At 50.3% G+C, this 27,787-nt stretch overlaps 8 protein-coding genes across 8 annotated transcripts; 5 read left to right on the forward strand and 3 right to left on the reverse strand.

Annotated features, from left to right (window-relative positions):
* Positions 1-1,170: 1,170 nt before the first annotated feature.
* TRV_00965 (homeobox and C2H2 transcription factor, putative) lies at positions 1,171-3,840 on the forward strand (the record flags this gene model as incomplete). Its single annotated transcript, XM_003024844.1, has 1 exon — positions 1,171-3,840. The coding sequence occupies one exon, from the start codon at positions 1,171-1,173 to the stop codon at positions 3,838-3,840; it is 2,670 nt and encodes an 889-aa protein (XP_003024890.1).
* A 355-nt stretch (positions 3,841-4,195) lies between these two features.
* TRV_00966 (C6 transcription factor (UaY), putative) lies at positions 4,196-9,123 on the forward strand (the record flags this gene model as incomplete). Its single annotated transcript, XM_003024845.1, has 8 exons — positions 4,196-4,403; positions 4,493-4,681; positions 4,874-4,971; positions 5,168-5,275; positions 5,467-5,744; positions 5,923-7,907; positions 7,965-8,002; positions 8,074-9,123. The coding sequence occupies 8 exons, from the start codon at positions 4,196-4,198 to the stop codon at positions 9,121-9,123; spliced, it is 3,954 nt and encodes a 1,317-aa protein (XP_003024891.1).
* A 1,168-nt stretch (positions 9,124-10,291) lies between these two features.
* Positions 10,292-13,688, forward strand: TRV_00967 (DnaJ domain protein; the record flags this gene model as incomplete). Its single annotated transcript, XM_003024846.1, has 2 exons — positions 10,292-10,388; positions 10,489-13,688. The coding sequence occupies 2 exons, from the start codon at positions 10,292-10,294 to the stop codon at positions 13,686-13,688; spliced, it is 3,297 nt and encodes a 1,098-aa protein (XP_003024892.1).
* A 789-nt stretch (positions 13,689-14,477) lies between these two features.
* On the forward strand, positions 14,478-16,004 carry TRV_00968 (uncharacterized protein; the record flags this gene model as incomplete). The annotated part of the gene is made up of 4 exons (XM_003024847.1): positions 14,478-14,517; positions 14,570-14,695; positions 14,779-15,230; positions 15,291-16,004. 4 exons carry the CDS (start codon positions 14,478-14,480, stop codon positions 16,002-16,004), a joined length of 1,332 nt encoding a protein of 443 aa, XP_003024893.1.
* A 689-nt stretch (positions 16,005-16,693) lies between these two features.
* Positions 16,694-21,817, forward strand: TRV_00969 (uncharacterized protein; the record flags this gene model as incomplete). The annotated part of the gene is made up of 3 exons (XM_003024848.1): positions 16,694-16,780; positions 16,933-20,422; positions 20,484-21,817. The coding sequence occupies 3 exons, from the start codon at positions 16,694-16,696 to the stop codon at positions 21,815-21,817; spliced, it is 4,911 nt and encodes a 1,636-aa protein (XP_003024894.1).
* Positions 21,818-22,536: 719 nt separating this feature from the next.
* On the reverse strand, positions 22,537-24,548 carry TRV_00970 (DEAD box RNA helicase HelA, putative; the record flags this gene model as incomplete). The annotated part of the gene is made up of 2 exons (XM_003024849.1): positions 22,537-24,112; positions 24,193-24,548. 2 exons carry the CDS (start codon positions 24,546-24,548, stop codon positions 22,537-22,539), a joined length of 1,932 nt encoding a protein of 643 aa, XP_003024895.1.
* Positions 24,549-25,011: 463 nt separating this feature from the next.
* TRV_00971 (uncharacterized protein) lies at positions 25,012-25,998 on the reverse strand (the record flags this gene model as incomplete). Its single annotated transcript, XM_003024850.1, has 2 exons — positions 25,012-25,368; positions 25,456-25,998. 2 exons carry the CDS (start codon positions 25,996-25,998, stop codon positions 25,012-25,014), a joined length of 900 nt encoding a protein of 299 aa, XP_003024896.1.
* Positions 25,999-26,550: 552 nt separating this feature from the next.
* TRV_00972 (DUF614 domain protein) lies at positions 26,551-27,120 on the reverse strand (the record flags this gene model as incomplete). Its single annotated transcript, XM_003024851.1, has 3 exons — positions 26,551-26,775; positions 26,831-26,862; positions 26,991-27,120. 3 exons carry the CDS (start codon positions 27,118-27,120, stop codon positions 26,551-26,553), a joined length of 387 nt encoding a protein of 128 aa, XP_003024897.1.
* Positions 27,121-27,787: the final 667 nt, after the last annotated feature.

Consider the following 27,787-nt stretch of genomic DNA (forward strand, 5'->3'; position numbering starts at 1 on the left):
AGGCGTCCTTCGAGCCTCCAAAAAGGAAAAAGAAGAAGTAACATGCACCGGGGATATTCTTCTAGAAATTGTGGGGATGGGTTCCCGGCATCAACGGCCACGATGTCAAACGAAGGGCGTGCAATCTCGGCCACTCATTTCCTTATGTCAGCCGTGATTGACTTTACTTCTCACAGCCAACCTTTCCTCCCCCACAACTAAGGAAATGGGCCGGCTGACCGCGACTCGAGGAGTGAAAAATAAAGGAAAATAAAAAATAAAAATCGCGAAAAAAATAACCTAATGGGGACCGGGTTGCAGGCTAGTAATTGCAGTCTCGCTACTTTGATACACCTGCTGACTTGGTGCAAAACTATGATGCGTCTGGAAGCGTCCTTCTGTCGTGCGAGGGCGATGCTGCTTCCCGCCAATGCCAAGGGAGAAAAGGCCTACTCGGGGCCCCTCCGAGGGATCCCCAAACATACAGAGTCGGAGAAAATGCAATAATACACGACCCTTGAGGTGGTGGTGGTACTGGCAATCTCGAAACACACCTCCCTCGAAATAATTAAATCAAATAAAGGATGGATGAAAACGGCCAACATTGAGTACGCTCAATCAGCCATGGGTAGTTTACGGAGTACATTGGCGGGGGATCCCGCTCTGCCAACTAGCGCGGTCTCTGATGTCGCACATCCCTTGCCTATAAATATAGGTACCCTGTCTAGCGCCAAAAGCCTATTGAGAAGAAAATTCTCCATGATCACGAAGGGTCGTTCTGGATAAACCCACTGCACCAAGCCTCCGCCGTGCAGGAAACGAGAAGTGTGACTCAAGCCAGCTTGGTGATTTTCAATCACTCCTCTTCTCACATTCTTTCCCAAAATACCCTCCTCCCAGCTTGAGCATGTTTCGTCTTTTTACTGCGGCATCCAAGGAACCCCATCTCACTGCATAACTCTTTGAGGAAGATACGAGAGCAAGGCCTAGTAACCTGGCCTGACTGGGTAGCTTATTCCTCTTCGGTCCTCCGAACGGCTTGTTACTTCGACACTTTGTAAACTCGATCACCAGCTCGTAACAAACCCCCAGCCATATCCAGCCTATTGGTCTAACCTGGACCGTGTGGATACCTTCATATTGAGCTGAATAGGTTGACCATCTTATTTAAAAGTTCAGGCTCCTCTCATCATGGAGTATTTCGATTTTGATGAAGCTGCTCGACAGAACGGGGACATCTTCCGCTACACCGAAGTTGCTGACCAAGACCGCTGCGACCCAATACTGGCCGGCTTTGACAACGCTGCGCCTCCCAATACTACACCTTCTTTCAGCCAACCCAGCGATGCGCAACAGCCCTCGAGCCTCGATGGAGCTTATCCTATGCACCGCGTGAAGGACCCCTGCTACTTCTGCCGTTGTATGGGATTGGATTGTGTCGTTGCTCAAAGAGGTGTTATGCAAAACGCCTGTACTTGTTGCATTGCTTTATACCGAAAGTGCAGTTTTACCCGTCCTCTGTCCAAAGAAAATCACATCGATACTCAACAATCCGAGTCCGAAGCCAGTTCTGCAAAAGGGCCTCCATCACCAAGCCAACCACCAAACCCTGGAAATATCTCCAACCTACCAAAAGATATAGAACAACAGCCCCGCAAATCCGGAGTCAGATTTTCACTTAAAGCCGTCAAGGTCCTGAAGTCCTGGATCTCAGAGCACGCTTCACATCCGTATCCAACTGACGCCGAGAAGGACGAGCTCAAAGAGAAAACTGGATTGAACAGGAGCCAGATTTCTAGTTGGCTGGCAAACGCCCGTCGACGAGGAAAAGTACGACCCCCACCTCGCTGTACTTCCCCGTACCCCGGGGCGGTAACTATCCCCGGAAAGCGTCTTCCTCCTGGGGTTGATATCTCGGAGCTCAACCCCCTCGAGAGATGGAAACATTCTCCACCGGAAAACGAAGCAGCTTCGGCAAGAGATATCATTCAGGCCATGGCTACTAGTTCTTTCATCTCTCATTTGGAATCTGACTTCCCCCATTTAAAATCGCACTCACGCCACACTGACTCTAGCAACGACGATTCATACTCCAATAAACTGACTGCACATTCAATTAGCGGTTATAGCGCGGACACGAATAAGTCCAGTTTGTCCGAGATGTCATTTGCTTCAGCCTTTTCACACCGCTCGCGTGGGTCATGGAACTCAACCGAAAACCGGGAACGTCGGCGACGGCGTCATAAATCTGCTGCAGCACCGAACCCTTTCCAAAAGTCAAGGGTTGCCCGGATCTTCCAATGTACTTTTTGTACAGACTCCTTTCCAACTAAATATGATTGGCAACGCCATGAGAAGTCGTTGCATCTTGCCCTTGACAAGTGGACATGTGCGCCAAATGGGGGAATCATCACTAATTCCAGTGGTGAGCTTGTCTGTGCTTTCTGCAATCATCCTAATCCGGACGAGGACCATCTTGAAACACACAATTTTAGCACCTGTCAGGAAAAGTCGGTCCAGGAGCGGACTTTCTACCGCAAGGACCACCTAAATCAGCACTTGCGTTTGATGCATGGTGTTAAACTTGCTCCGTGGATGGACGCCTGGAAGAGCACTACGACTAAGATCAAGTCCCGATGTGGATTCTGTTCAGCAACCTTTAACACTTGGAAAGAACGTGTTGATCATCTCGCAGCGCATTTTAAGGCTGGGACAGAAATTTCCCAATGGCGAGGTGACTGGGGATTTGAATCACATATTGAGGAATGTGTTGAAAACTCCATGCCTCCCTATCTAATTGGGCAGGAGAGGAACACGTTAGACCCGTGGGTAGCGTCCAAGGCTTTCAATCTAGCAAAATACGGACGCAATTTTAGCAAAGAACACAAAGTTGCACCAAGCGAAGATACAGAAATGTCAGCCCTCGGGATGCCATTCCGCACTGATGCTAGCTGTTTCCGACGATTAGAAAAAGAGCTTTCCGCTTACATTGCACGGCTCTTTGACGAAGGCATTACTCCTACTGATAAACTGCTGCAGTCAAAGGCTAGGCTGATTGTCTATGGAAGTGATGATACCTGGAATCAAACGTGCGCAGACAATCCAATATGGCTGAAAGTTCTGAAGCGAAATAATGGTCTTGAAGATTCTTCGGATACGGAAGACATCAAGCTTGAAGATTTGGGTATGCAGCCACCATTTGCCGCCGATGGGGGTCTACGGCAGGCTCCAGCCCATTCCTCCCGGCCCCGCCAAGCGCTGTCGGGGACCTTATCTCCTCCCTCTGGGTTTGAATCAACAACCGCAAGCAATCCGGCCAGCATCGCAGATAGCACTAGGAATAATTCTGATTTCTGCTTCAAAGGTGGAGGCGGGAGCAGGAGCAGCGCGCACAATTACACTCCTTCCCCTGGTTCCCACAGCCCACATAACCTCAACTTTCCAAGCCCTATGTCCGTCCATCCCCATGGAGTGAATAATGAAAGCATTGCGGTCGACCCGCTTTTAGAGATGGGATTTGATGCCGAGTTTCTTCAACAATTAAACGATGGCTACGGCGATCTTGGCCGTGTGATCGATGGCCTTGAGCTTCAAGGACTTGGATATACTGGAGCTACCTTACACAATGGAACATTCAACGTTCAAAAGAACAACAACAACAACAACAATACTTATGACAATGTCTCGACTACTGACTCTGCGCCGGTCACTCCTCATTCCGGAATAGCCATGACCTCACCAGAGGCACTCTACACAGTTGTATCATCCGGAGGATCGGTTGAACCTGTATATATCCCAGGAGCCTTTGACTCCTTGTCTTATAATTTCCAGCAGACTACAGATGGCTACAGAGGGGGTTGAACTGACAATACATATACTTGTGCTGGCGTGACGGATAATGGGTTATGGCGCATCATTCATTACAGGGGATAAGGAAATAAACGAAATACCTGATGCTTTCTTTCTTCCTCATTTCTTTTGAGGAGTTATATAGGCAACCTTCAATAGGGTGGCTACTATCTTTGTAAACCTATTTTATGGCTTGCTTCTATAGCAAGGTAATGAAATTAATTTGAATTCCAGTCTTTTCTTTCACTTCTCTGCTTCAGTTACCAGTTACACTATCCACAACCTGTCTTCGTTCTAACAGCCAATCCATCTGTCAGCCTTGACACAGCAGCTGAGGACCTTTGATATCGCCCACACAGAGAAAAAGATGGCCCCGCAAAAGAGGCAGGCAGAAGAACCTCTAGTCTCTTGCTCTAAGCAGGCAAAGACAGCAGCAGAAGTGCAAAAAGAAAAAGACCCTGAGCCACAGGGGGATATCCTCATGGATGATGGGCTAGAGGTTGATAATGAAGTCAGTTGCAGTGACTATCCTTCTTCTGCTCTTTGTAAAGAGATTGCGCAGCCACAGCAAGCTGGTATGTTATATACTGTCCATGTTCCTCCCTCCTTTTCCCCTTCCTACAGCTCCAGCAATGTAGATAGTTACTAAAGCATAGTTCCTCAGGCCAGGAAGCAAAAGACGCCCAGATCAGAAAGGACCTGGATACCATGAAGTTGATATTCCACGAGGCAGCTCAATATGCCAGCTCGGTCGCCAGAACCGAATCCAATGAGGGCTCGCAGTTCAAGGACACTCGGGTATGTTCAATGTTAGCTGCGTGTCCGAACCAGCTTCTCTCCAAGATCTATGCTTGTAAGATACCAGCAATCCTGCCCTCCTATCAACGTTGAAACAGCCAATCTAACCCCCTAATTCTTTTATTGGGTGCAACCAGTACGCGAGTTAGTCACTGGCCATGCTGGGCGTCATAGCATGCTAATTGAAGACATGAAATTCTGCGAAGAAATATGCGATATTCTGACCCGCGAGGAGTAGAAGTGACAGTAAAGAGCGTCTTCTCTCACTCCCTATCTGATATTACCACTGTTGAAGGCCGGCGTTGGATGGTTTTGTGGCTGTTCAATTTTGATAGAGGGGGCTTTGTTATTTGGTAGAATCCCCCCCTGAGCAAGTCATCCACCTGGTTCTCCTGGCTGCAGCCATCTTACTACCTGTAGAGCTCGACCTTGCGAGTTTCTCTTCGCCTTCTATTGCACCCCCTGATGGACATATTCATCACTAGTTAGCAGTCAAGCTCTTGCACGCTTTTTGCTGCGTCTATCAAAGTTAGCTAACTAGCTAATAAACCCGAAGCCGCTCAGCTTTTTCTCCGACAGATATCCTCCGAATAAAAAGCAAAGAAGAGATGGAATATCTAGAGACGAAAAGAAGGCCCTCGAGATAGATGTTATTGATCATATATGACTGGACCTAGCAGCTGGCCCCTGATGGAGTTGCATCAACCTTCGTATAACATAATACGCTAAGTTGGCTAGTTAGACTGACACCCCCCCGTCTGGCGATGCTCGAACCCCCAGCTCCATCTCCATCTCCATCTGTCCTTCTCCCGCCTCAGTTGCTTCACCACCGAGTTCTAGTGGCTTCAAGAGACCGAATGCGCCCAATGGATCCTCCAGTTCTGCTGCCACGCTGGAAGTGACCGCTCGTCCTGGATCTCAACAGAGCACAAGCTACGACTCCTCCCCGCCGCCGCAATAGCAGCAGCAGCAGCAGCAGCAGTAGCCTGCCATATCAACCATGAGCCGTCCTGGTACGAGCGCGAGCCAAAGGTCGACCAATCTCGAGGTACCACCCGCGTCTGCGACTTCGCATTCCACGTTCCGAAACGTCTCTGCCTGCAATCGCTGTCGAATCCGTAAGAACCGGTGCGACCAGCGGCTCCCGCGCTGCCAGTCCTGCGAGAAGGCGAAGGTTCACTGTGTCGGCTATGATCCGGCTACAAAGCGTGAGATACCGAGGAGCTATGTCTTCTTTCTGGAGTCTCGTGTCGCATACCTGGAGGCTCTTCTGACGGAGAATGGCGTTGCGTTTAGGCCCCCGGAGGCGCACGAAGGTGAAGGAGACGAGCTACGCCTGGCCAGCCTGGCGCGCGCGTCAGCCGGAACAGGAGCAGCAGTAGAAGGGGGAGCAGGAGACGAAGGACGGGATGCAGCGCATGCAAAGGAGGCCGGGACGAAGGAAAGGCCGCCGTTGAATAACAACAATAATATTGCACCGGGAAGTAGTGACGCAAGGGTGAAGCGTGAGCCGGCCAGTCCTCTGTCCGTGCCAGCAAAGACTGCGGCCAGGAGCAACAGCAGCCTGTATGGCGGTAGGAAATCGCTGGCCGACGATGCGAGCAGGCGGATTGATAAACTGGTCTCCAGCGTTGGGATGGTACCTGTCCAGGGCACCTCTGACCCGAGATACCTAGGCTCTACGTCCGGCATATCCTTTGCTCGAGTGGTGTTTTCCGCCGTCAGAAGCTCGGTTTCATCCAGCGTCTCCGAACGAGGATCAATCCGGCCGGGCTCCCGTCGACAGTCGGCTGCTGCCAGTGCGAGCAAGAATGGCAGTGATGGCGGCGCCGCCAGCGGAGGCATGCATTCCATGAGGGACTCATATTTCGGCCTGCAGACAAAACCGATCATGAAGCAGGCGCCTTTCCCAGACCGTGAAGTCGCTCAGAGGCTCGTCAGTCTATACTTCGAATATTCAAATGCCCAGATCCCTATCTTGCACCGGGTCGAGTTCATGGAGGTCTTCAATCGGGTGTATGCTACAGAGGAAAAGCAGCGTTCAGCTCGGGACCTCTATTTCCTGAATATCGTCTGTGCTATTGGAGCTGGCGTCATTTTTGATGCCAAAGGCGACGGCGAGCCTACGTCTCAGGAGATGAAGAACGACGATAGCAGGCAAAGCCCGACTCATTCACCAGCACATAAACGAAGGCGGCTGTCAAAGCAACAGCACCAACCGGAGGAATATCACGCCTCTGCCGTCGTTCATCTGGAGTCGTGTCTAGGGTCTTCTTCATCTACGGATGGCTTTGGGGGCGGGTTAGAGGAGCTACAAGCTGTCCTGCTGCTAGCCAGCTTTGCTTTGCTTCGACCAGTTGCCCCTGGACTCTGGTACATTGCCGGCGTTGCTGTTCGGCTTGCAATTGACCTTGGCCTGCATCACGAAGACGGGACAGGTGTTGATTCCATCGATGAGGTTGAAGTTGCGCGCCGTATGTCTCGCATGGACAGCATTGATGAGCACTCATCCGAACAGGTCAGAGCCAGATTGAAAGTTGATCCTCGCGAGAGAGGGAGAAGGGAGTTCATTCGTGATTTCAGACGAAGGCTCTGGTGGTGTGTCTACTCCTTTGACCGGCTGGTCAGCACCTGCGTTGGCCGTCCATTTGGTATCACCGACCAAGTCATCACCACTGAATTCCCGTCCCTCCTTGATGATGAATATATTACCAAGGCTGGATTCGTTGCAGCACCGTCTGGGGCTCCTTCATACAAGCTAGTTGCACATCATTACTTCAAGTTACGCCTCCTCCAATCTGAAATACAGGAAGTTCTTCAACATCAGCAGGCCATGCTAGCGAGGAAGAACGGTAGAAACCGTAACAACTCGTTTATGCACACGAAACTTCCTTCTCCGTTTTTGCAGAAGTTTGATAGCTTCCGCTCCTGGCGGATAGACATTCACAGGCGTCTTGATGAGTGGATACAGTCCGCGCCCAAGCCTCATGAGATAGGGGTGCAGTTCTCGCTCCAGTTCTTGGAGCTGAACTATTGGCAGACTCTGATAAGCCTATATAGACAGAGCTTGACTGTGCCGAAGCCACTGGCCGCAGAGAGAACGCCGACAGAGGATGTATCAAGCCCCTCTCTGGCAAGTGTTGAGGAGCCAGAAGATGAGGATGATGTCTATTCAATGGTTGCCGAAGCCGGCCAGAAAGTGCTGAGAATTTACAGACAATTACACCGTGTGCGTCTGGTCAATTTCACTTACCTCGCAACTCACCATTTGTTCATGGCCGGTTAGTCCTTTCCCCCATGTCTTGTGCAGGTTGAAATATACTAACCCATATTATCAGGAATATCGTTTCTGTATGCTATCTGGCATTCGCCTGCTGTGAGAAGTAGACTTGTCAGTACCTTTCCTTACAATTTTACCAAGAAAATACTTATTGACCTTGATGATAGACCCTTGATGACGTCGACTTCACTGTCCTCGCTGCAACATCTGTACTCAAGGACTTGATTGAGAAATGTCCGCCTGCTGAAGCATGTCGAGACGCTTTTGAGCGGATGAGCAAAGCCACTGTTCAAATGGGACTATCAACTACTGGTTTTGGCCAGCAAGTAGGCGTTGGTGATAGGCTGGGCACTCACAATTCCGGCGCTCAATCCAGACCACAGCATCAGAATCAGAATCAGAATCAGAATCAGAATCAGAATCAGAATCAAATATCTGATAGTCAATACTTCCACAACACGCCTTTCTACAAGCCTTATCCTCAACAACCGTACTACCATAGCTCCAGGCCCTCTCGAAGCCTAGATTCAATACCAGAACAGCCCGTGGACTCTCGTCCGGTTGAACCATGCACAGATAACCGCTTTAGCATCACGAGTTTTCTGTCCAACCCCGTTGGTTCGTCTAAGATTGGAAAGGCGCAGTCTTCCTCGCCCCCACAATACCATGAGCACCGCGATATACCCAGCCGAGCCGCTTCCACTACTCCAGAGAAAAGGTCACCAAAGTCCGCCTCGCGCCAACTAGAAAACCCCTTTTCACCTAGCCAGTTCAACAGCCAGCTGCAAGCCGCATCTCAACGCCAACAGCAGCAGCAATCACCACACCACCAGTCTACCCATCATTACACATATACTGACCCGTTTGCAAGCCGGACCCCGCAGCCCAACCCTCACCAACAACAGTTCCATTCCCCACAGGCCACCAGCCAAGCAGGAGCACCATTTTACGTCCCTGGACTTGATGATCTCCTGAACAGTCCCTCTCGCCCGTATACCTCGGACAACCAAGCAGTTTACACCAGCGGCGAAGCAGCAGACATCAACTTGACGAGTCTTCCGTTATATTCACCAGATAGCACCCATGCTGCCATGGCAGGAAACAGTGCCCTCGATCTGGGATTCGGGGTCGGCACTGCCGTTGACTTCCAGCATGACTGGAACGAAAATACTGGTTTCGATCTGTTTGATGGTCTCTTCTTTGGCGGAGGAGGGTGATATCATATATTTTTATATTACCTCACGCTTTGATGATCATGATGATGTACATAGCCACTGCTTCTGATGTTGCAGATCTAAAGCCGAGCAGGTCTCATTCTAGCCACCCCCCCTTAACCCCCCTTCAGTTATTACTCTCTTATATAGCTAGTTCAGTGAATATGTGATATGCGAGATACCCCCCCTGTTGCCCTCCACCCTGCCGCCCTGGCTCTCTACGCACCCACATAAATTTCTCCTCGTAACGTGGCGAATATCGTAGAAGAACAACACAGCCATACATAACGCACTAAAATGCCCAAGCCCGCCCATCATCTTCTCGGATTGGGCACCAGGATGCGCAAAAATGAAGCCGGAGTCCCTGCTGATTGGCGGCCTGCAGGCTCGTTACAGCCTTGATACGACATCTAGCTAAAGCAGGCCCAAATTTACCAAACTTACCAAACTTACCATACAGATCTTACCAATCTTACAGTGATAAGATCAACTTTTTTTTTTTTATTTTATATATTTTTTTTTGTTTACCAAAAAAGGAAACTTCTTGACGTTTCGACAGCGAAAAGAAAGCGAAACGCGAGTCGAATAAGAAGAAGAAGAAGAAGAAGAAGAAGAAGAAGAAGACGACAACGACGACGGCGAGCAGGCCTGACTATAGCCCGGATCTCTCGTCTGTCTGCTTGTCTGCCGCCCTGTTCGATCTCCGAGCTCATCCTGGTATGCACCAATCCTGCCCTACAGCTTCATCCCGTCCGTCCCCTGGGGCGTACTGGTACCCAACACCCCCCCAATCAGACGGCGTCCACCAAGACTTTTCGACCGGGGAGCGCTGACAAGTGTCTGCTTAAGCATCGCAGCGGCTCTTTAAAAAAGGACGGGCTGCGGTCGTCGTTCTTCGCTTGCTCGGGCCAAAACGTCAAGTTCTGTGCCTGCGTGGAAGAGGGCGGCTCGTAACCACTGACAACCGACCCAAAGATAGCCCGGATACGCAGGAGACGCAACAAAGCCACGGGAGAACCTGCTCTAAGGGCGCCGGCAGGCAGACACAAGATGATATCATTACCTTTCGAGTAATATATTTTTTTTTCTCTATCGTTTTAACCGCTTCCATCGTCGATATCGGAAACCAGCCCCCAGCCTGGTGGCCGTTGGTTGCCAGCGAGCCACAGCAATGGTGAAGCCGGACGTGTCGAGAGATTACTATGCTGACCTGGGAGTCGGCCCCAATGCAGACCAGGAAGAGATCAAGAAGCAGTTCCGGAAACTCGGTGAGAAGAACCCTCTACAACAGACAAGTTCCCCCTTGATTTATCCTTGTGCAACAGGGAGGCTAATAAGTTAACGTGAATTTGCGGTTCTTATATGCAGCTCTAAAGTACCATCCGGATCGAAACCCAGGGAAGGAAGCAGAGTATAACTCGAAGTTCCAAGCTATCCAGGCTGCACACGAGATATTGGTCGACCCCCAGCTGCGATTGAAGTATGATACGGGTCGGTTGAGAGCTGGCTATGGCAAACTATATGGGCCCTCTAGGACGGCAACTCCAACGCGCCAGGCTCCTCCGCAAGCGGCCTCGAACCCCTTTAGAAAATCGCAACCCAGCTATAGTTCCCATCAGTATGGAAAGTCGGCCAACGCATACCCAGGGGCATACCCGCCGCCGCCGCCGTCTTCTGGGGCACAAAGATACGCAAGTTACGCGAAGGCAGGCGCGCAGAAGTTTGATAAGGTGTATGAAGAGTCTCGCGCCAGGGCGGAGGCCTTCCAGGGCTTCCAGGATATGAAGAATAAACAACCCCAGCCTCAGATGCCTGGTGGATGGACTAGCTTTGACCCCCGAACTGGACGTGCCCAGGAGAAACCAGCTTCCAAACCGCGTGCATCACACCAAAAGGGGCAGTCGGCGTACCATGCTTTCGCGGAGGAAGCACGGAAGGCGGCAGAGCCCCCTACTCCCGAGAGATCCAAATCAACGAAAGCAAAGAACGGTTTTGCACCAAGGACGGCTGGAGGAGATGAGCCCATGGCAAAGTGTGCAACTTCGTACTACAATCTCCGGGGTGAAAGGAATCGAGACTCGGATCCTATGTCCTACTTTTTCTCAACGGCTCCGTCGCCAACTGCGAAGAAACCGCAGCCATATGATGACTTGTCTGACCCGCCAACACCTAACCTCCATAGAACTAGTAGCAAATATGCCACATCTGGTGGAGAAAAGACATATGTTCCGAAGGCTGGTATTAACCGTTCTTCTAGTGTCCGTGAAGAGACCGCTTCCCGACCCCAGACGAACCCGCCGAGTCCGATTAACTCTGCTACAAATTCGAACAGACGGCATAGTGCCAGCCCAAAATTGAAACCTAATAGAAAGTCGACCTTTTCCGCATCTTCAGCTTCTTCCACAACCTCTAGTGAAACCGACGATACCGACGAAGTGATCTTGAATCCCCGGCCCAAGGCAGTGCCACGAAGCAGGCGAGCACACAACGGCTCTGCATGGAAAGCCAATAACAAGCCTTCAGCAACTGGTGAGAGCCCATTCGGCTGGGCAATGGGGCCTAACTCATGGCTCTTTACTGAGATTAACGGCTCCCCAAGCCAACCGCCTTCGAGCTCTAACAAATGGAACTGGCATGCTGACGATCAACACGAAGGGTATGGCCCGAGTACATTCGGCAACAACGCACCCTTTCCATCAGAAACCCGCCGCGAGTCCTCGATGGGCCGCACTATCCCCCCTATGCCTAATGTGAGCTCTTTCAGAGCGACCTCAACGGAGGAACAGAGGCCAAGTGCTGCAACTATGTATGACTTTATTCCCATATCTACACCCACACCCACATCCACACCCAAAACCACACCCAAAAATACTACACCTACCCCCAAGCCCTCAGCTCGAAATTGGTCAGAGATATGGGGATTCTCCCCGAAACCTGGCGTTTCAGCTAATTCCCATGTCCCACCTCTGTGGGCTTACCCTGCCAACATACTCCCTGCCTCGTTCACTACTCCCCAAATGTCAAAGGAAATGGAGGAAGAAGACGGCGAAACTGAGAATGAAGATGAGGTGGGAGGTGCCGCCGCCTTCAACACTGACGATGCAGGACGGACACCGCGAAAAACATTTTCTGAATATCGGGAATTTCCTTCCAGCACTCCGTTGAGAGCCGAAGCTAACTGTTCTACAACCATACACAGTTTTGACCAACCGGACAGTAGCAATCCAAATGCTCAAAATGAAGGCCTTGCCAGACACGCCAAGTCAAAGAGCAAAAGCTATGAAAGCTTCAACTCTGGATTTTCGCCATCCGAGTGGAACTTTGCCTTTTCTAACAATGCGCAGTTCTTTGCACCAACACAAGGCGACTCTTTGGGAGGAACACAGAATAAATTTGGTAGCAGGCCGCGGTCTCGTTCCCGCCCTACAACGTCTCAATCCAACGAGTCACCACAGAAGTCCACCAACAATCCTTTTGACTTCAAGGACACCAAGCCAGACGCCCGACCGCCGCTATTCAAGACCACCACGTTCACAGCTGAGCAGCTGCCTGACAGTTTGAACGAGAAGACCTGGACCATACCCACCGCTCAAGACATGTTCTTCGGCGGCCAGAAGAATCAAACGGACTCTAAGAAACCTGCCACCGAACCAAAGCCAGTCAGGATAAGCTCGGAGGCAGAGGAAGAAGAGGCGACGTTTTCGCCTCATCAGATTTTTGGGAAGAAAAGCACTAAGCGCGAGTCCATGGATATGGCTGATGAGATGGACGTGGATGAGGAGTTGCCCACCGTCAATGTAGCGAACGCCCAGGCCGGCAACAATACTACTAACAACAAGCCAAAGTTCTCCATGGGTCCAGCGTTTATGCCGTCCAATAAACCTGGCGGGAAGCCTGAGCTGTTCAATTTGGCAAAGCTTGGTTTGGTCAACCCCTTTACGGCCAGCAACTCGAAGGGTATCGCTGACCTGAAGGACCTTAACTCGTCACTCCCGTTTGAATCCAAAGCGGCGAGCAGTGAGAAGCCATCACAGCGGCCCATCCACCCCCGGGATCTGTCGTTGCCAAAGCCGCCTAAGGCACCAACACCACCTGCAATGATTGGGGCGCCACCGATGCCTCGGACAGCCATGGAGAAGCAGTCTCTGCCGCAGACACCGTGGGATATCTATATGGTGCAGATGCAGGCTTACATGCGCGAATGGAACAACTTCAACCGCACCATGCTAGCCCACTTTAACGAGCGTCAGCACCTGGTGGAAACGGCCATGGCTCCTGGCTGGATGCGAGCGGTGGGAGACAGCAGCCGGGTCAAACTAGACGGCAGCAACGGCGACTCTGCGGATGCAGAAGAGGACCTTCTGGCGGGCAAGGGCAAGACCGGCTACAGCGAGTATCTCCGGGGCATCGAGGAGGACTTTGTGGTCCGGCAGCACTGGGACGTTGCCTGGGAGCGGCACCGCGAGTGTATCCTGGACCTTGGGAAAGCCCGTGAATGGCTACGCAGCGGCCACGGCGGTACACAAGGCGCTTTTCAGAAACCCGGAATGAAGATGCCGGTCAACTAGAATATCGACATGGCTTTTATTTCATTTATCTTTTTTCCCCTTGTTTCTCTTCTACACTGCATTTTACTCCATGACGGCGGTGGTTTGATTATCTCTCCTACTCCCCCCACCCTTCCTGTTGCTATTTCCCTTCTTCCCCAGCTTTTGACTGTCATGTACTCTGATCCTCTTCTGTCTACATGTACAAGTATGTCGTGTCTTTTGCTCTTTTTGATGCATATCTTCGTCTTCCCAGCCGGCGTTTGGCAGAGGTGCCTTCAAGATACCACAGGTGTTAGTTACAACCGCAGCTCTAGAATCAGCTTGACTGTCCATACCACGTCCATAACATCATCTCGCTGTCCATCTCATGTCCATATCAAACGTCTATATGTCTGTCTGTAATAGCCCCTGAACGACCTCCCCCCCTTCCCCCCAGCCAGCCAGCCACCAACATGCCCAGAGACGTAGAATCACCCCCCCGGTCGCCGTCGAGTCTGCCAGTATCAAACGCAAAAAGACAGCCGGCTGCTTCCCTGCCGTCTCCTGCATCTCGCAGCCCGCCGTCCGCCGTCCTTCACAGGGAGTATCCTCGATCTCGGCTTGGCTCCGGAAGTCGGCGAAAAAGCGCAAAACTTCCTTTTTGCTTCTTTTCTTTTTCATCCCACCAGAAAAAAAAGAGTCACCTCAGCGTCCTTCAAGCTGCTCCGGCCCGCCTGAATTATCATCGTCCTGCCCGGCCTTGCTGGTCTGCTGTGTCTCTGGAACGACTCGCAAAGCGCTGCCTCGCCTGCCCGCTCCGGCTGCAAGATGGTCACGATCGTGCTGGGGTCCCAATGGGGGGACGAAGGTGCGTCTCTCTGGCTCTAGATCGCTGCCGTGACTCAACTGCGACTTGCAAGAAAAGAAGAAGAAGAAGAAGAAGAAGAAGAAGAAGCTGACAGTCGGCGGATCTACAGGCAAAGGCAAGATCACGGATCTGCTCTCGCAAACAGCGGAGCTCTGCTGCCGCTCTGCTGGCGGCCATAGTGAGTGGCCATCCCACCTTGCCCCGGCTAGATAGATATTCGCTGGACTCGCGGCTGACCAGGACGCTGAAAACTACGAACAGATGCCGGACACACGATCGTGCATGACGATATCACCTACGACTTCCATATCCTGCCCTCCGGCCTCATCTCGCCGACGTGCGTCAACCTGATCGGCGCCGGGACGGTCGTCCACCTGCCCAGCTTCTTCAAGGAGCTCGCTTCGCTCGACGGCAAGGGACTGAAGAACGTCCGGGAGCGGGTGTTTATCAGCGACCGGGCCCAGGTCTGCTTCGATCTCCATGCTGTCGTCGACGGGCTGGAAGAAGCCGGGCTCGGTACTCGAAAGGTAGGGACCACAGGCAAGGGAATTGGGCCATGCTACAGCGACAAGGCCGCCCGGCGGGGTGTCAGGGTCGGCGACATCCTGGACGAGGGTGTGCTGGAATCCAAGCTGAGGAGCCTCGAAGCCGGCTACCGGAGACGGTTTGGCGAGCTGGACTATAACGTCGAAGAGGAGATTGCCAAATTCAAGGTATTCTTCATTAGCAATAGTTCATTCTACAGTCTGGAAGAATTCCATGGCTAACGATAGGAGCAGGAATACCGGAGTCTTCTGCAACCGCATGTGGTCGACCAATTGACACTGCTCAAGAAGTTCGAGGACAAGTCTGCCTCCATACTCGTTGAGGGCGCCAACGCGCTCATGCTCGACATCGACTACGGCACCTACCCCTTCGTGACGTCTTCCTGCACCGGCCTCGGCGGAGCAATCCAGGGAATATGTCTAAACCCGACCTCTATCAAGTCTATCGTCGGCGTCGTCAAAGCCTACTGCACCCGCGTGGGCTCCGGACCCTTCCCCACCGAACAGCTCAACGAGATCGGTGAGAAGCTACAGGTGGCCGGCCGCGAGTTTGGTGTCACTACCGGCCGCAAGAGACGTTGTGGCTGGCTGGACATGGTCCTGCTGCGCTACAGCGCCAGAATCAATCACTATACCGCCCTCAACCTGACCAAGCTGGACATCCTTGACGACTTTGACGAGATCAAGGTTGCCGTCGCCTACAAGATTGATGGCAAGGAGCTCGAGTCCTTCCCTGCCAGCTCGGATGCCCTGGAGAAGGTCGAGGTTGTCTACGAGACCCTGCCTGGATGGAAGTCAAAGACCATGGGCATCTCCAGATGGGAGGACCTCCCCGCAAATGCACAGAAATACGTCGAATACATCGAGCGTTCCCTCGGCGGCATCCCTGTCAAATGGATCGGGACTGGCCCGGCCAGAGCGCACATGATTGACCGTAACTAGACAGCAAGCCAAACGGAACACGCCTTTGCCCTCCTCCTCCTATGCATGCTATACTTTTGCATGATTTTCTTGTGTACTTATCTATCCTTTTTTTCATTTCTTTATCTTTTTTTACTGGGATTCTGCGCATATCTTGTTGGTTCTTGAAGAGCTTCAACACGCTTAGACAGGGAAGTCCGGGGTTTACTTCAGGGGGCCAGGGGCATCACTATCTAACTAACAAGCTATTTACCTGCATAAGCACATAGTTATCTTATCTTCGTCTTCTGCGACACGGATACTTACTTTGGGCTTCCGGTGGCTTTAAGCGAAGTAACTACAGACAGACAGTCCATCAGGGGCACAGGGCAGGGCAACAGCCTGGGATGATTTATACAATCAAACGATATCCGACACTTCTACTCGCTGGTCTCTCTGTAGCCACTGTAAAATGTATAAAGACTCCTGCTGCAAATAAAAATACCGTCCAATTATACAATCGGCCTGCTGTTTCATCTCGCCAGCCAAGCGGCGGTTAGCCAAAGCCCCTGCATCCGCCAACCAGCCGTCCAACACGCCAGCAACAACACGCCGTCTGCTATTCATAGTAGTATATTCACCCGGCGCTTAGAGCCATTGAGGCAGCCGGCCATTCACCAGCCTGTTCTCCAGCTTGCCAGAAACTGCTTTTTACTGCGGATCTTGCCGCCATGGCCGTCCTGCTGCTGGCGTCCTCCAGCTTTGCCAGCGTCTTCTTCGGCTTCTCACAGAGCAGGTCTCTTCACCTCCTACTCTTCGTACATAGAAGACACCGGCTGATACCATAATAATAATACACTGCTCTCTAATCTACTACTCCATCTCAACGTCCAAGGACGGTATGCCATCTTCTTCCTGCTTCTGTCTTGTCCAGCGTGGGCTTGAGCTAACCTGCTGTTAGATCCCATAGTCAAGACACATACCGCCGGCCATGGAGGACTCCAACGATAGCATGCATTCACGGATGCGGCTGGAGCAGCTGGCTGCTGGTATGGGCGTCTACATGAACATGAAGTTCCCTCGAATCACTCGCAAGGACACCGTCTCGTCCTTCAGCCAGCAGGATAAGGATGCTGCAGAAGCGCTGGCGAAGCAGAAGCGGCTGGAGGCCTTTTCAGCCAAATCCCATGTATTCAGACGGACCCCGAGCAAACGCAGCTTCAAGCGAGAGGAATTGTACTCGGCCATAGACACGGCGATCCGAGATGACGCCTCGCTGGGCATGCTGGAGTACCTTCTTACGCAGCTCAAAGAGACCAAGGCGAAGAAGAGCTTTTTCAAGACCCAGGAGAACTCCGTGGCCCTCGACATGACCGACCTGCTGAGACTCGCGACAGAGAAGAGAAACTCCAGCTTTCTAGAGATCCTGTCTCCTCACGTTGACCAATGGGGTCTTGACGCTGCTCTCGGCCTCGCGGTTGCAAGCTTGGATTTGCATTGTATCAAGGCGTTGCTCCAGAATGGGGCGGACCCCAACTCCTGTCACCAACAGTTTGTCACGGCTGTAGGTAATGGGCACGTTGCCGTCGTTGAGATGCTGGCTGGAACTGAAAAGAAACTCAGCAGCTCCTGTCTGGATGAGGCTCTTCCGGTAGCCGTTTCGATAGGGTCTATGAGATTGGTGATGTGTCTCATACACAACGGAGCAAACGCGGATACAGATCAAATACTGGAAACCGCCGTACAGGCTGGAAGACTAGACATCTCCGCTGCCCTCGTCCTCGCCAGTCGTCCTCCTTCTCGAATCTCGCTTGACTGCGCAGCTGGTGCTGCATATCATTCGAACAACCTCAGTTCAGAAGAACGAGATACCCTGCTTGAGTTACTTCTTTGCGCTGGCGCAAATGGAGACTGTGTTTCCAGAGCTCTAGTGAGCGCCGTTGTGGCCAACGACAAACGATCCGTCTCTCTTATTGTCTCTTACAATGGGGACGTCACATACAATTCCTGCGAGGCCATCATCGCCGCCATAAAGGGAGGGAACCTACACCTTCTCGATATCTTGTTTAAGGGCGCCATTGACCCTGACTCTGCCTCTACCGCACTGTCCAGGGTCCCCGAGGTGGAATCGAACTTATCTCCCACGAAAAAGATAGCTATTATTGCTCATTTCACAAAATGCGGTGCCCATGGAAGCCCGCTACACCAATGCCTCGTAGATGCGGTACATAAGAACGAACGAAGCTTGATAGATCTGCTGATTCAGAACGGTGCATCCGTTGACTACGACGAAGGCCATGCGCTACGATTGGCCATCTCGGCTGGAGCCCTTCCTATTTTCAGGAAATTAATGGAAGGACAACCGTCCCAAGCAACCCTCGGTCACTGCATCGGGTTGTTGCCTTCCTTACAGCCACGACTACAGTTTACTGTTGCCCAAGATCTTCTGGCAGCTGGTGCAAAGGGAGATGCAGTCAACAAAATCCTTATCGGTGCTGTTATGAGCGAATTCCCAGCTGAAAGAGAGCAGCTTATCGAGCTATTTGTGAATCATGGCGCAAACGTCGATGCTCAGAATGGGAATTGTCTCGTACAAGCCGTCAAAATAGGAGACGTTGTTGTACTAAAGCTGTTACTTCAGGGGAGGCCTTCCTCTTCTTCCCTGTCACGAGCTGTCGTTCCAGCAGTCTCGTTACGGGACCGAATACTGCGTTTCTCCATCTTAGATCTGCTTCTTGGTTCCAAGGAAGCCAGTGGACCACAGATCAATCAGGAGTTGGTTACATTGCTCAAGGAGAACTCGCTTGATATTGTTGCTGTCAACTTGTTTCTGGAAAAGGGGAAGGCAGATGTCAACTTTAACAATGGCGAACCTCTCAAACAAGCATGCAGAATGAATGACCCCGAATTGCTGAAGATTCTGCTACAACATCAACCCTCCGTCGATGCGCTTAATGCTTCCTTCTCCGTTGCACTTACATCGCAAGATACATCGGCTCGGTACAAGATGTGCCAGAGACTTCTGGTTGCTGGAGCCAACGGTGAAGCCCTGGATGCCGGTCTTGTAACCGCCCAGCAAAGCTCACCTGCCGATCCCCGTCTCATTGAGCTATTATTGTCGTTTGGTGCAGATATCAATTATAATGGAGGAGCAGTCATTCAGAGAGCCATTGACAATTCCGATGAGAGACAGCTGGCATTGCTAATTTCCAGATTTCCGACAACTTTGACAGTCACCCTCGGCCTAGAGCGACTGCTGAAAATCGACACCAAAAAGAGGAATGAGATGGCCAAAATTCTCCTGGATGCCTCCCAGAATCGAATCCCCGAGGCACTCGATAACCTCCTTGCCGAAGCCATTCTCGTAAATAAAGGAGACATAACCTTCCTGAAAATGTTAATTCAATATGGTGCATCGGTGAATTACCAGCAAGGAGCCGCTATTATTAACTCTATCAAGGGACGTCGATTTGATGTCTTCAAGCTTCTATTGGAACAACAAGCTAGTCAGGGAGCGTTGGAAGAGGCATTCAAAGCATGTTGGGCATTGAAAGGTGCAGACCGCTTGTCATATGTTTCACGGGTTCTCAAAGGAGGCTACAAAGGTGAGCTCATGGATTCAGCTCTTCTTGAAGTTGTTCAGGAGATGCCTTGCAGCCACGAAGCAATCAAACTACTGCTCAAGCATGGCGCATCCGTGCATTATAACCGGAGCCACAGCCTGGTCCATGCAGCCATGGCTAAAGATACCCTGACTCTTGGTCTTCTCTTGGAAGCCATTTCGGACAGGGCGGGTGTCACTTACGCCTTTGGCAAGCTGATATCTACAGATACTAGCAACTGGATAACCGAAGAAGGATACTCCACTGTGGAACTGCTTCTCCAAAATGGAGCCTCAGGAGAAGTTTTGAGCCTTGCCTTGATTGCTGCTATCGAAACCTCCGACTCCAACCCAAAGTCCTCCAGCTTCGTGGAACTATTTCTTCAACATAATGCCAATGTGGATTACCAGGATGGACGTGCAATCACGGCCTCTATAGCTGTTGGAAAACCTCATTTAACAAAGGCGATCTTAAAGTCTAGCACCTCGAGCCAGAATATCAATACTGGCTTTCTATGTATATTTAGCTCCGACTTGACTGAGGATGTTGCCGTCGAACTATTCGATATTTTCACGAAGACGGATTTGGACATTCAAGCAATGAATGGCAATATATGGTCTCCGAAGGACGGAAATGAGCTTCGCGAACCTATTACATTCCAATGCTTGAGAAAGTGGCCTCGGGGTTACAAGATGCTCGGCCGCCTACTTGAAGCTGGAATTCATGTAGACGCCCTAATACCCTATGTGATCGACGAAGAGCATGGCTTCGAGCAGGTTTCTCTCCTACTATGGGCACTACTACAACCACAACAGCTGATCAGCCCATACGTATTCGAATGTCTTTTGAAGAATGGAGGTAAGTTTCGTTTATCTTCTAAAGATTGCTGAAAGTATACTAACGGAGCATCTCTATCCAGCCGACCCTAATTTCCAGTCTACCAGTTCCATGATGACTCCATTGCTAGTTGCATCCGTCGACAGGTCTCCAGATGTTATTCGAAAACTCATTCAGCATGGTGCAGTCGTTTCAGTGATGGATAGGCACGGCGTCACGCCTCTTGTCAATGCTAGTAAACGTGGCCAGCTAACTACTATGCGTTGTCTCATCGATGCCGGCGCTATGATTGACGACGGCAGTCTTCATGAAGCGTCAAGAGAGCTACAGTCTAGTGCTGTCCAACTTCTTCTGGACCACGGACACAACCCCAATTTCCCGTCTATGCTTCATGATGGACGTTGTGCTCTAGCCGAATTGTGTTTTAAGGCAGAGTCACCTGGGACATCTCTGGTCAAGACCCGACAGACAATCGACGTTCTTATATCAGGCAAAGCTGATTTGGCCATCCAGAGCCAGGGGAAGCCACTCATCTATCACGCAATAGATAATCCGACGTCATGTATAAGCACGACAACCGCATTGCTTGCAAGCAAGATGTGGCGGCTCATCAACAATGATTTCAATCATTACACATGCGACGGATATGTTTATTCACCATCTACATATGTTTCCAAATGCCTTGCACAAAGCCCATCAGAGCATGCCCCAGAACTCCTTCGAATATTAAAAGCCAACGGATGCAAAGATGTTTTCTACAAGTGTGAAGGGCCCCAACCACCCGATATGGTCGGAGCACCCGCTGAAGTGATTGCAGAAGAGAAACGACGCAAAAACCGTCTGCAGCGTATGCAGGAACAAGAAGAGGATCATCAGATATCTCTTCAGCGTGAACGTGATGCTGCAGATCAGCAGCACCAAATAATGGCTCGCACGCATCAACTTCGGGCCTTGCACGATCGTGAGACTGCAGATGAACGTGACGCAGCAGCCGAGAGATCCAACAGACTCCAGCTCCGCCTTGAAGCAGAAACGGCTGCTCAACGCCAGCGATTTGCCGCCCAACAACAACTGGCTGATCAGGAGCAGTTGCGTATGATGAACCAACTTCGCCTGGAAGCTGCAGAGAGGCAAGGACGACTACAGATTGAAAATGATAAAATCATGGCCAATACCCAACATAGCCTCCTAGAGGCTAAGATGGCCGTCGAGTCAAGGAGGATCAAAGAGCTGGAGGCTGCCAATGAAAGACAGTATCATAGGGACTCAGACTTGCTTTCACGTCAGGAACGGATACTGGCTGATCGAAAGGCCTTCATGGTGGCGTCTCCATCTGCCTCAGGGGTTGATGAGTCTGGTTTGCCAACGCCAGAGCCTCAGCGACAATTAACCTACACAGGTTCGGAACTTGATTGATTCAATCACTGTTCTTTGATCTTTTTATTTTACGACTTGATTTCCCAACTGTAATGACTTTTATTTCTTTTTGTTATTAGCCATTTGTTTCCGAGTTTACCGCATATTTGGGCAGTGTTTTTTTAAGCAGTCATAGACCAAATTGATGATAAGTTTCTGTAATTTTGTTCAAATTGTTAATCTGAGATATCTCGTTGAGTGGAATATTTCGTCTGAGCCTTCATCCTGTCTACTGTACATAAAGCCATGCAGGTAATCAAAAATAAGTGCGAAAAAAACAAGAGTAGGATGAAACATCAGCCCAGCTCGAACAATCGTAGCCTCAACCAGGGTGATAAACACAAAAATATTAACATGTATATATCGGAAGGGGTTCTAGAAATACATTGAAACGAAATGGAAATGAAGAGGAGAGAAAACTGTGCCTCTTCTTTCGTGGTTGAAAATGAGCGCCAACTCCGTCATTGCAAGGGACACCGTGGAACACCATTTTGTGGTAGTAAAACAGCAGAGAAACAGACAGTCAACCTCAACGCCTATAACTTTCTTATCTTATCCATATATATGCCCAGGTGTCGGGAAAATGCTGAAACGTTGCAATTCATGGTTGAAAGGTGGATTTCGATGGCAACAGCCTTCCGGAAGACAACAAAGGCTGTGAGCGTGGAAATTTTAGGCTTAGGGGTAACCTATTGCCTGGTGTAGGTAACGGAGACTAATTACTCCCAGAGACTAGTACGGCGCCTGTCGCCCTGTGATCCACGGCGGTCGAATCCTCTGTCAAATCCTCTATCGCGACCGTAATCTCGGCCAGAGCCATATGAACCCCCTCTGAACCCTCCACGGCCACCATAGGACGATCCGCCCCTTCGGTCGGAGTATCCGCCATAACCGCCGCTGCCACCTCTCTGGCTACGGTTATACCGGCCTCCAGCACGGGAGGGTGAAGGCTCCGGTAGGTATGGTGGTTCAGGGTAGCCCCAAATAGAAGTAGCAAGCTGGTGAAGGAGGCGGCGAGATTCCCGTTTATCATATTTGGACATCTGGTTATTCATGGCACGGTACGCCTTTAGCTTGTCATCGTCAAATATTCGGCTAAACTGTTTCGAAAGGGTGTCGTATACAGAAGCGATTGACTCGCTAAATTGTGCTGGGTTTGTCAAGTCTACGCTTGCGGACTCTATGGAAGTATCCTCCTTGATAGGAAGGCTTCTGAGTTTTTCTCCGAAGGCGTCGAATTCTATGTCGGGGAATAAAATCCAGCCTTCTCCGGTTTTATCGGCCCGAGCAGTGCGTCCAAGACGATGGATGTATGTATCTGTATCATTTGGGACACCCATTTGAATCACATGGGAGACATTTGGAAAATCCATGCCACGAGCTGTGACATCCGACGAGAAGAGAATTCCAGTGGTAGCGCGGCGGAAAGAATCAGAATTGAATGTTCTCTGTGCCTGAGTTAGGCGAGAGTGCATTTCAATAGTCTGAATACGGGGAGCTCGGCCAGTGTACAAGCTCTCCAAGTCCCTGCACAAGGCAGTAAAGGCACGACGAGCAACGCTGACTTCGGCAGTAGATCCGTAGTATACTACGGCTTTGAAAGGCATCGCGGTATCTGGGTTGGCAGCATGCGCCTGGACAGCTCGTTTAGCAATCTCGAAGAGAGCAGGAAGCTGGTTCTCGAAGCCTCTGAGGAAGACAGCTCTCTGAGGAACCCTGAGGTGTGTTGGAGTCTCATCTCCAACAGTGTTAACGAATGTGAAGTCAGGCTTTAGCATGCTTCTAGCCAGACCTTTGACTGACTTTGGAATGGTGGCAGAAAACATCAGGGTTTGTCGGTCAACCTGAGATCGACTTGGGAAGAAAGACTGAATGCGTTCGATGTCAGGAGCGAAACCAATGTCAAGAAGTCTGTCTGCTTCGTCAAGGACGAAGGCCTGCAGCTTTGGAGCAGCGACTCCGCTAGTAGGATCGGAGAAGAGATCCATCAGACGGCCAGGAGTTCCAACCAAGATGTGACAGCCTTCCCTTTGGAGCCTCATCAATCCTTCTCGTTTCCTTGTTCCTCCTACCGCAGTTTGTACTTTAAGACCAGAGCCACGGGTGATCTTTTGCGCTTCAACAGCGATCTGTTCTGCCAATTCACGAGTAGGAGAGATTACCACTGCCCGAATATCCTGTGCTGATGCAAAATTTCTCCGCAGGTTGCCAAGGGTGGGATCTTGAAGAATTCTGTGGATAACTGGGAGAAGAAAAGCAACTGTTTTACCCGTTCCAGTCTTTGCCTGCGCGATCCTGGACAAAAGAGTCAGTTCAGTGTTCTATTTCTTAAAAACAACTGCGAGTAGGAAATATGGGTTTGAAAGGGGGGTTACATGTCGATTCCCTGAATGCTCTCATTGATAGTCTGCGCTTGAACGTCGGTCATGGTCTTCAAACCCATCCCCTTGGTAATAGCATTGATCAATCTCTGGTCTACCACACCTTTCTCTCCCAACTCTGCGAATTCCGTTATCAATTCTGCCTCTCCGGCATCTTCGACTGCAACGCCGGCGTTCGCAGTACCAGCTGGAACGCGAAACTGAGGTGAGGAATGAAAGGCTCTCGAGGTCAACAGAGGTGCAATTGGAAGTCTCCTAATAGAATGCTTCGCTAGAGTCGAAGTAACTGGCAGCCGTATTGCGCATCGCTGCAGATTGCGCGAGAGCAGTTGTCCGAACCGGACAGACATACTGCTGAATAGTCTGAGGAATTGGGGGATTCGGTATTAGAATAGTAAAACAGAGCGTAGAGCAAGAAGATATACAATGCAATATATTCTTATCGACTTGAACTAGAGAAGAAGGAATGAAATTATTTTCATTGGCGTTAGTTTTGATAGCGAAAGAAATTTTGATCGTGAAGTCGCTTTTTTTATTTTATTTTATTTCATTGAAATTTTCTGGAACCGGTCACGTGATGAGTACGATAAGCACGATAAGGCCGCGATAAGCCAGATAAGCCAGATAAAGCCGGAAGGGAGAAGGACGAAGGATATCGGCAGTGAAGCAGCGAAGAATTGGTTAGTTACCATGAAGGACGCTGCTAAAGAGATTGGGCTTGGAGATCGATGGAGATTGGTGGTTGTGCAAGAGCATGCTGGCAGGCCTGCTAACTAGTTTTTATTGCTAAGGTAACTAAAACTAACCAGTTAACTACTGCAAGTGAGCACCGTTCATCTCTCTCTCGACGACTTCGTACAGCTGGAGTCCGTTAAAATACCCGGCGAATGGCGTTCCGATCAGCTTGTAGGTGTATTGGGCATCTTCATCCGGGATCTTTACAGTCTCGATGCCTCGTCCCTTGGCGGCTGCATCGGCCAGGAGCTGGCTATAGCAACATTTCTCCAACGCATAGAACCAGAAAACGGTCTCCTCGATATATCTACCCACAGTCAAAAGACCGTGGTTTTGCAGAATAGCTGCCTTCTTGCCTCCGAGGGCTTTAGCAATATTTAGCCCCTCCTCTTTGCCTAGAACAATGCCTTTAAACTGTGCATACAGGGCATGGTCCTATTGATAGCGTATCAGTACCTGATGCATATAGACAGGATATGTAAAGCAGTTACTAGTTATGAAACGCCTTCTCGCGCTACATACCTTGTAGAAGGCGCAAGAGTCCTGAGTCGTAATGTCCAATTCGATTCCGAGGGTGGAAAATGTGCGGCCGTAGATACTGTGACTGTGAGCTGCACACTGCACATCTGGTCTGGCGGCATGGACGGCAGCGTGAATCATGTACGCAGCAGTATTTAGGCGGCGGATCTCCCCTCCCGCGATGACAGTACCTTCATGATCGACCTGGATGAGATCCGAGGCCCGGATATGGGCAAATGGCACGCCAAAAGGATTGACCCAGAATGTCGTAGGGTCGACCGGATCTCGTAGCGTGATGTGTCCTGCTACACCCTCTTCGTAGCCGTATTTTGCAAAGATGCGGAATGCGAGTGCAAGCCTTCCTTTGAGGTACTCTCGCTCCTTGACCTTGTCTTCAAATACAGGTGGTTTGGGAAATGTAGCGCGGAGCTTGGTCATCTCTGGAGCTTCATCCTTCGCCACACCGTCGATTGGAGCGCTGCGTAGCGACATGGTAGCATCGCCCGTAGATGGGGCTGAAGTTGCAGTCATAGTCGGGGGTGCCATGATAAATGCTAGTCTCTTCTTATATGACCTGTATCTTTAGCAAGAAGTCGAAGAAGTTGACGAGCTCTGTAGATGTAAGTACTAGGTAGATAGTTAAGTAGCTGCCGAGTGCCGGGTTTCGATGTTGAGGGGTATTAGCCTATCAACTGACAGCCGATTATGCCATCGACGCATGTGCGAGACAATCTTAAGTGAAAATGCAGTGCATAGATGATACATAATAGATGGTGATATAGGACTATTTTTACGTGGCACATGCTATTCTCTAGCCCAAGGTCCTACGGTTTTCGGGGCTTTGTCTGGCTGTGGTCGATACTTCATATATTAAGTAGTGAGAAGAAGTGGAAAATACAACCCCCTATAGATAAAAAAATGTACTGTAGAGCATGAACAACGAAACATTGGATTAGACTAGTTAGGTGCATTTTTAGAGAAGTCATACGACTCAAGATATAGAGCAAGTCGACAATATTACGGAATCCGAGCCCAATAATGTTTCGAGTAGGTAGTTTCATGAAGAATAATAGAGCTTCATGGGCTTCTACTGTCCTATTAAGGGTAGGACATTGGGGAGGTTCGTTGGTAGCCAGCTGCCTCGGTACGGCGGGTGATCTCCTTATCTTCCTGGACGAGCATGCAACATGGAAGACAGCAGGATCCAGCAAAGTCGAGAACTTCATTGCCTTCGATTCCGTATTGCTTTCGGGTTTCAATACGCTTGAGGCCCTGGAAAATACCAAAGCATCCACAGTATGCAAGGCAAAGCCAAAGACAGCACTAGAGACTCCCAGTCAGTACAACTTATTGAGAAGAGCAGGACTTTATATCTTACGTCGCCGTTGAAGTAGCTGAAACCAGACATAGCTGGGTCGCGTCGTCGGTGCTGGTTACGGCCAAACATAAAGCATGGGCAGCACCAGGAGCAGAGCACTGTCAGGTTCAGATCAGCAAAACTGTTGTCACTTATCGGCTGGTTTCATTTTTCATCTTACTAGTATCAACAGGATCCCAGAACTCATAGAAGGGAGAGCCCCATTTGTTCGTTGGCACGCCGGAAGACGAGTCCACCGCGAATCCAGACTTCATGTTTGGATCGGTGTTGTGCTGAGAGTTGGGATCCATTTTGAATATTAAAGAGATTCAGATAGATAAAGAAGAATTATAAGGGGTATCGTGCAATAATTATTAAACCTGAAAACACCAAAAGACTGGATGATAAACTTGGGAAAGAGTAAAGAATGACGGTGAGCTCGAGAAGGAATGGACTATTATTTGGTTAACGGGAGAAAATGTCAAAGAGCTTGAGGAGGGAATGAGGGAAAAAAAATGCGACCAGAGGGCCAGTTAAATAATAGGTGTATTCCCGTCAGCCGTCCAACACGCTGTTAGCTCGACGTGGTAACTAGTTATTGTGGAGACGCCAATGCAGCTTCCACTACATATTTTCTCTGCGGTCAGAGAAACAAGTCCACTAGATGTCAGATGTTGATGTCTTAATTGGACAGCCTCCTTTGAGAAAGCGAGCGATCTCCATGTGCGAAGCTGGTCTCCTCCAACCAAAGGCTGTGATATTCAGCCTCTGATCGTATTCTTGGAGTGGCATAAAAGCCAGCCCAGTGACAGTTCCACTTCTGCCCCTTGCAGCATGAGGCTGAGATGACAAGGCAAAACTTGGTCTCACTGAAAAGCGGAGGACGGGTGGCCAACCTAGTTCCAGGAGTTTTGGCCTGGTAAGAGTATAGTACTCCGTACTTTGTTGTGTTCTCGGTACACTGCTGGCCAACACCAA

This window comes from Trichophyton verrucosum (assembly GCF_000151505.1).
Source record: "Trichophyton verrucosum HKI 0517 chromosome Unknown contig00089_1.f1.exp, whole genome shotgun sequence".
Classification (NCBI taxonomy): domain Eukaryota; kingdom Fungi; phylum Ascomycota; class Eurotiomycetes; order Onygenales; family Arthrodermataceae; genus Trichophyton; species Trichophyton verrucosum.